This window comes from Leopardus geoffroyi, chromosome A3 (genome assembly GCF_018350155.1).
Source record: "Leopardus geoffroyi isolate Oge1 chromosome A3, O.geoffroyi_Oge1_pat1.0, whole genome shotgun sequence".
NCBI classification, from domain to species: domain Eukaryota; kingdom Metazoa; phylum Chordata; class Mammalia; order Carnivora; family Felidae; genus Leopardus; species Leopardus geoffroyi.
The window spans coordinates 120304693-120312664 of NC_059336.1; the positions used below are offsets into that span (position 1 = coordinate 120304693).

The 7972-nt window shown below is 56.8% G+C and overlaps 1 protein-coding gene across 20 annotated transcripts in view; it reads left to right on the forward strand.

The window, feature by feature from the left end:
- DTNB (dystrobrevin beta) overlaps nt 1-2181 on the forward strand; it is a 242724-nt gene extending 240543 nt beyond the window's left edge. For 12 of the 20 annotated variants that reach the window (XM_045447520.1, XM_045447505.1, XM_045447506.1 and 9 more), the window contains one exon: nt 1728-2047. Coding sequence is in view for 2 of the 20 variants with exons in the window: in XM_045447527.1 (XP_045303483.1) it covers nt 1728-2140 (413 nt within the window). In the remaining 18 variants the exon portion in view is untranslated. Of the gene's footprint in view, nt 1-224; nt 1612-1727 lie in introns of all 20 variants that reach the window. The other 8 variants (XR_006703731.1, XR_006703733.1, XR_006703735.1 and 5 more) reach the window with 3 other exon arrangements.
- Nucleotides 2182-7972: the final 5791 nt, after the last annotated feature.

Here is a 7972-nt window from a genome sequence, read left to right on the forward strand (position 1 = left end):
ACTATCATACCCTCTTGGCCCCTCTTCCGGGCTCTGGCCCATCTTGCTCTATGCTGGGTCTGGCCTGGGCCTCGGGCATCGGTTGGTATCACTGGTGTCTGGATGCAGCCGGCAGACCCAAGAGCTGCCGGCCGACACGGGCTCTGGGAGCCAGTGGCCAAGGCCGTCCCGGCCACCTCTGCCACCTTGCTGGTTGCCCACAACCACCGTCATTTCTCTCCCAGGGTCTGTGCCGGCGCCCCAGGGTTCCGACACCCAGAGCTCTGATCTGCCTTGGAACCTGGCCACAGACACGTATTTCCGTCCTCCAGGGTCACATCCACTCCAATAGAGCCAACCAAGCCATTTCCTGTGGTGCCTGCCAACCCTCACCCCCTCGTCCTAAAAAATTAATGAAAATACAGATTTCCCTCTGGGACAGTGCTCACTGCTTTAGGAGGTAGTCTTTCACGTCTTTCCATCTGAGGACCTTGACTCTTCTCCCAGTTCCAAGACAGTGAGGCTCCGGGGCCTGCTTGCTAGAAAGAAGGGATGAAAATAATTGGACAACCAGTCTGTTCAGAACAGTTCTTTGGAAGATAGATGTCTTTGGTTTGGCCGCGAGATGTCTCTTTATTTGTCAATCTTTCTTTCCCTCCCCTCCCCCACTTCTTGTGTTTAAAAGTTAGGCCGTCTTCCTCAGTTACAGATCTTCCAGGCAGAAAAGCCAGGGCTGCAGCCCCATGATCCCAAAAAAGGAACGTCTCCAGGCCTTTTCCTGCCGGCCCCACCCCCCACGTGCACCCGGCCCTTGAGGGGCTCTGTTCTGCCAGCGCTGCGGGACCTGCCTTCTCGTCTCGGAGCCTGCACTGACTCAGGGATTGTGCAAGCCTCTATGGGAAGCACCCAAGCTGCAGAAGTTCTCCCGCTGCCCTGGAAATCTCAGGGCCTCCAGGGCTTGGGCAGGGTTTTACCTAAATTCACTGCACATTCAGGCAAGGCCCTTCCCAACAGCAGGCCTAGGCCTCTGCAGCCAACGAGGGAGTCAGGAGCTGACTTGCCCCTCGGGAGCTTGCCAGAGCCCCCCTCCCCGGGGGCACAGAGGAACTGGGGGATAAGGATAGGCACGCCAGAGCCATCTGGCCCCCCCTCTTCCTGCAGATGAGGGAATGAAGAAGGCCCACGGCCTGGGAGCTTGGTGCCAGAACTAGAAGCAGAGCTGGGTCTCCTGACGCTGTCCTCAGACCTCAGATCGGGAGTTAGGAGAAACTCATCAGGAGTAGAGAGTCAAGTGAAAAGCATAAAAACTCAGGTGGCTCAGTTTCACAGACCCTTAAGTTCTGCCCTCTTCCAGCCTGAATCTAAGGCTGTCGTCCCTGCCACCCAGTGTTTGTAAGCACCTCTCCGAGCTCAGTGCCCTTCTCCTCGGTCACAATCCTTCTTCCCAAAAAAGCACCACATTCCAAACCTCGCACTGTAAACCCCGTTCTTTCTTCCCAGAAACGTTTCCTGACCCTGTGACCCCAGCAGCAACTCCCAAAAAACTCTAGGTACCCCCCACAAAAGAGAAAGCCCCTTTCCCTAAAAAGGAGCACGAGTATTATCGACTCTTTGCATCTTCTGAGTTGAAAGGTAAGCATCCCGACAGCCCCATCCCAGGACACTGCCTTGCCCCAGCAGATGTTAGCAGCATTTGCTTGGAGACCCTCTGCAGCACCCGTGAGTAACAGTGTGTCTGTCCTGCACAGGCACAGGGGACATGCAGCAAGCTGGCGTTGACATGAGGAAGGCGAGATCTTCCCCCAGAGGCGCATTCCTGTCCATCTTTCGGCTGCACACCTGGACCAGGCTTGCAGGCTGCCAGACGTCACTACCTGGCAGGAAGAGGGGAGCCCAAGCCGGTGGGAAATGGGAGGGACTGCCTGATGCCGCTGCCGCCGGTGGGCCTCCCCCTTGCACAGTCCTGCATGAACTAGCATCTTCCTCACTCCCCTCGGGCCACGGTCTCATCTCTGCAACAGGAATTTACCGGGAGGTTGAAAAGAGAAAAGAAACAGCACGAATCTCCTGTGTGTGTGACCTGATGGAGTTCTTGCTGGCGTCTTGCCGGCACATCGCGTGCTCCCTGGGGTGGGGGCACAACTTTCCTCACCACCTTTGACCTTTAAAAACCAACAGGTTTTCTTCCCTGTGTCGTGCAAAGACAGCTTCAGGCTTTACTGAGTTTTACAGATATTCACACCCTGGCCACAGTGCTAAAAATAGCCTCCTTCCTTTCTCTCATACTGGTTAGCTAGGCTTCCGCCCGCCCCGGTTGGTGCCGCTCGCTGCTCAGCAGCCTAGGCGGCAAGGGGGAGCAGAGAGCAGCCCGGGAGAGGATTCTTTGCAGCAAAGCCCGCCGCCGGCCGGCCAGGGAGCGCTGACCGGTGACCACCAGAGGGAGCACTGACCCCCGGGCGCTGTGCTCCCGCCACCTCCCCCTTCTCAGGGTTCCATTCTGCTCTGGCACACATGATAATCAATCCCAATTCCCGGTGATTTTCATTTATTTTTTTTCTGCTCCCTGGGCTCCAGGATGTTATTTTTAGTAGTGGAACGGCTATAAATATTTATAAAGGGCAGCGACTGGAATGAAGTGAGAGGCCCCACAGCTGGCTCTCTCATCCCCCCAACACACACGCCCCTGCGGACCCCTGCCCGCTGCCTGCGGAGCCAGTGGGCTCAGCCCGTAGCCACCCACGGAGGGAGTCACGTGGAAACCTCGTGAGGGCGCAGCCAGGGTGAAACGGGTGGGGTTGACTCTCCATCCTTCCCTCTCACTGTCCCCGCTTCCTCATTACTCCCACCCAGGAAGGAGGTCAAGGCTTATTCCGGGAGTGCTGTGCGCTGCTAGGCCCAGGGCCTCCATGTCATGAATACTACGTATGAGGGGCAGGTGCAGCCTGGATCGCTCCAGCTGTGTGAGAGCAGAGAGGAAATGGGAGCCTGCGGAGAGGCCCCACGCCCGTGGAGGGCTGGCCTTCCACAGCAGCTTCCGAGTGCTGCCTTGGCCCAGCCGTGACCAGCAGTGAGCCGAGGCCCCGGAGAGCCAACAGGGATTCTGGTAAAACAAAAGCACTGGTGAAAAGGTTCTCCCACACGCTCAGGAAACAGGGATCCAGCCTTGCCTGGAGGGCCAGATGGGGCAAGAATGAAAGTAACCATATGGAAAGTTCTGAGGGACACTCCGTGCCAACCAGTGGTGAGATTAGGTATGGGATGGGGGGCGGGGGGGGGGCGGCAGGGCTACAACAAGGTCTCAGGGATGACTGTGTGCTCCCCCCACAATCCTGACTCCCCACACTTTGGACCCTGCCCCTGAGGACAGAGCAGGACCCCACTTCCCGATTCCTCACATGAACTGCTTGCTTCTTCCAGAGCAGAAGGAGCCAGAGAACAGATTAAAAGCACCAGTGGCTCCAAAACAGCCAAGGGCTAAGGTGCATGTGGTGTATGGCAGTGTCCTCTGGACCCCCTGTGTGTCCCTCCACACCTGGGAGGTTGCCCGAGCCCACAAGGCCCCCAGCCACTGCTCGGCAGGTTCTTGCACCAAGGAGCAGCCTTAACGTCCTCAACCGCAGGAGAGGCTCTGGACTCCCAGCCTCTCACGTGTACTTGGAGGACGATAAAAAGGACTAGAGAGAGCCACGGCGATGAGCTCAGACGCCAGCATGACAGTGCATGGGGTGTTGGGTTTTATATAAACTCTGGTTGACAAGTGAGTTCTTTTGCAGCTAGAATATCCACCATTATCTAAGGCCCCTGAGGTGCCTCCTGACTTCTTGGCATGTGCTGTAGAATGCAGATCCGTATCAGGAGCTTGAAGCTGGTCCCTTTCCTCAACTCTGACCTGGAACACAGGTGTCACCCTAGGTAGGGGACACTTCCTTCTTAATTGCTCTGTGACCATTTAGGAGTCTAATTTAACCTGAGTAGATGATCTTTTAAGAGAAGTGACGTATACTGTCAGCATCATAGGCCCCCTGGGCTGCTGTTTCCTAGCCGTGAAGACCCCTCGAGAGGTCCTAAATGCGTCCTGGGTCTTGAGGAAGCCGCAGGCCCACCAAGTGCAGATCCCAAAGTCCCAGCCGTGCTGAGGTTCCATTTATTTTCACAGCCCCCTCATCTGCTGCTTGCGCTTTATCCACCGGCAGACTCCCCTTCTTTTGCGTTGCTTACTCCCTGCTCCTGCAGTCCGTGACGGCTTCAGAAAGGTACAGTTGCTATGGCAATGCCTAGAGCCATCTGAATTCCTGCTGCACCTTCTGGAAGAAAAGGCCTTATGAAGAACCATTCAATGGATTCCAAAGCTAACCAGCCTCCCTGGGCCTCTCCTCTGCCAGGGGCCAGACGCCTGTTGCAAACTGGAAGTGTGGGAGATAGGTAGCCCATCTTCCTTGGGATGAAACTCCCATAGCTGCAAACCACACTCACCTCAACAGGCTCTCCACATGTGGATCAGAAAACTAAGGCTTCCTACCTGGGGCTCTCAGGGAAGATACAAGACCAGTGGTTCTGAAACTTAGAATCCCCCGGAAGGCTTGTAATGTATGGATAGCTAGGTTCCACCCCCCAGTTTCTGATTCAGTAGCAGTTGTAACAAGCTCCTGGGTAGTATTGGTGCTGCTGGTCCAAAGACGACGTGGTGAGGACCACAGTACACATTTATGAGGAGAAAAGGTTCAGGAGCCATCGCCAGCAGGTGGAGAAAGGCCAGAGTCGGTGGTCTGTTCTAAAGGAAGAAAAAGAGGGGCCTCAGCAGTCCCTTTTCTTGGTTAGGTGCCCTGGGGAGCATGTGCCAAGACCAGTGGTCTTAATTTTTTTGTTGTTTTTTTGGTTTTTTTTTTGTGGTCTCCAACAAGCAATTGGACCTGCCCCATAGACATGTTAAGAGAGGGCAGCATTACAAGACAGGCCATGAAGGCGTGGAAGAGCAGTATCCCAGATGCCCAGTGACTGAGTGGGTCTTGCACGGTCTGGTCTTAGCAACGGGGGAGGCTGAGGGCCTGCCTGGCTCCAGAGGGAGTGGGGGGGAAGTGGCATAACAGTCCCCCGGCCCCCATAGCGGGGGGCTCTTATACCCAGATGCTTTCCCCGGAATGCAAACACTATATTCGATGTCAAACCGTATTCGGGGCCCAGCCGGGCTGCTTACTTCCAGCCTACCTGAAGCTCCAACTCCCGTGAGCAGAATCCATTGCCCAAGAGGAAATGATTACTGGAGGGCCCAAGGTGAGGGCGGCAGGCCTTCCCAGTTATGAAGAGCAGATCCCAGGGGTTGCGATGCCTTCTCTGCACACTTAACCCTGCCTGGAAAACCAGGTCTGTGGGTGGTGTGCCGGTGTCTCTCCTGCCCGGGCATGGCTGCGAGCAGGTGGAGTGTGCTGGCACCATCTGCCCTCTGCCTCCTACTCCAAGCAGGGACGGCCAGGGCAGGGCCACAGGGTAAAAGGAGTGGACATCGAATCAGTTTACAAGTTCCAGGAAGCGATACCAGCTTCTCAGTTGTGTGAAGGTTTGGATGGGTGGTGAGCGCTTTCGTTTTTGAAAGTGGGTAATTCCTGAGGGAGGCCGTGAGGAGAACTGGGACTTGCTGGTGGTGGGAGGGCTCTTGAAAGGCAGGCACCAGAGAGCGTCTTGGTATTTCTGAAGTGAAGGGAGCCTAGCCCTGCTAAAGGTAGAGATTAAGAAGTGACACGTACGAGCGCCTGGCTGGCTCAGTCGGTAGAGCACGTGACTCTTGATCTCTTCGTGAGTTCAGGCCCCACGTTGGGTGTAGAGTTCACTAAAAAAAAAAAAAAAAAGTGGGGAGAGGACAAGTTAGCTTGATGTGGGACTGTCATTCATTCGAGAAGATACTTCGGAGCTCTGACGGTGTGCCGAACCCCAGGCCCCCCTCTCCAGGCCTCAGTGAACATGGGGCCTTAGAGGTTAAGGTTGAAGCCTGGTCTGAATTCATAACTAGGGCATGGGGGTGGGCTTGGGGGGGCTGCACTGCCTTCTGAAGCCTGTCAGACTGGGGACACACATGGGACAGCGCACCGGGGAAGGGAAACGGTCACTGCTCAGAGGGGTTCTGGACACTTGGAAGTGTTGGTCTTCAGGCCCATGAACAGGAGAGGAGACGAGGACGGATGCGTCTGGTAGAAATAGAGCCTGAATCCCCTGCAGAGTCCTCAACCAGAGGAACCTCTTAGGACGTCGGCCTGCAGCCATTGGCGCACCTCCCGGCCGGAGTTTGAAGGCCCGCGGCCTGTGGGAGGATGGTCGGCGGACTCGCTCCTCCCCACCCCCACCCCAGTCCTGCTGAGGGGCACGGTGAGTCCTCAGTGCACCTGCACATACGTACATTGGGGGCCTCTGGCTTTCGGGTTTGGGCCACAGGTGCTGCAGCTTTCCCCCCCTCAGGAGAGTGAATCCTCAGACGAAGCACATGATCTGGGGTGGGGTGGGGTGGGGTGGGAAATGTAGGGGGTACGTCTACACCAGCGGGCCCCAAGATCACCTGTTCACCGTGAGCTGCTCATTCAAGTCCCAGCTCCTGGGTCGTGCTGGCTCCACCATGGCCCGAACCCAGGACTCCTGTCACTTAGTCTTTCCCTCCCTCCTCCACCACAGCTGCCATCCTTGCCCACCAGGCGTCCATCCCCTACCAGCAAGAACTTTATCTGGAGTTGGACCCAAAGCCTCTGGAAGTCCTCCCCACCCACAGCTCCTCAGAATCCTGGGCCTGCTGGTCAGAGCCCCAGTCTTCCTGATCCCTCAGAGAGCCGGCCCTGGGGCTCCTCTTCCACAGAGCCTGATGGCCATCGGTGGCAATGGCTGATGTCTTATTCACCAGCGTGTGAATGGCCTGGGTGAGGCCCTGCCCGCCAAGGCTCCTTGGCCTTTGAGGTCTTGCCTCTGTGAAGCTCCCCTGATGGGGTTGGCCCTGTGGAAGAAGGTGTACGCACCTGGGGCTGCCGAGAGGGAGGGCACGCAGAGAGGAAGTAGCGAGCCAGGCAGGGCCGAGGAGCAGCTTGGGGACAGGGTGGGAGCCAGGTGCAGGTGTCAGGTGCCCAGGGGGTCAGCCTGAGCTTCCTTCCAGCTGGATGAGCTTCCAGCCAGCCCAGCTCCTCAGAACCAGATTCGGACTGGACAACGGAGTGTGAGGAAGGAGGCTCTGGGCTTGGGGACCTCATTGGGTTCCCCGTCTTGCCATGACGGCTGGCCGGCATTCGTCCTACTTTGCTCGTTGCCTAGGCAACCACCTGGGTTCACCCTTTGCCACCCACCTACCCTGGGAGCCCACTCAGAGGAGGAGAACAAAGGACAGGAATACAGAGAGCAGGGAAGAGTGAGGGACATGTGAAAGACCAGAGAGAGGAGAGTAAAGAGGAAGGAAGGGTGGGAAGAGGGGAAGAGCTTATGTGAGGAGGGGAGCTTTTCACCCTGGGGCGCAGGGGACAGGACTGCAGGTGGAGACAGGACGGGATTTGGGGAACAAATTCTCACTCCTGAGCCCCAGGCTTAGGGGATCTCATTCCTGTCCTGTTGCCACAACTCACCCCCACATTTTACCCTAATTAATCCCCACTGGAAAGCGCTGCATACACCTTCCTCTGGGATTCCTACCCCCAGCGTGGCCCTTGGCCCAGAAGTCAGAGGCCTTATCTCGCCTGCCCTCCCTCCTCTCCGAGTCCCACCCTGCCCCCAGCCCAGTTTATAGAGCTCAGTTGCAGCCTCCAAGGGGGTTGATGGAATTTCCCTGGGGGGTGTCTTGTTCAAGGAGTCTCTTATCTTCCTGCCTTCAGCCATCACTGGAGAGTGGAGGGGACTTAGATTGGGGTCATTGGGAGGCCTCTGCAGCCAGACTTTGCAAACGGGGGGTTTAAAGCCAGGGTGGAGTTGAGGAGGCCTTGTTTAACATTTCTGTTTACTGAGGCCCCTACCCTGACCTCCCACAGGCCACCTC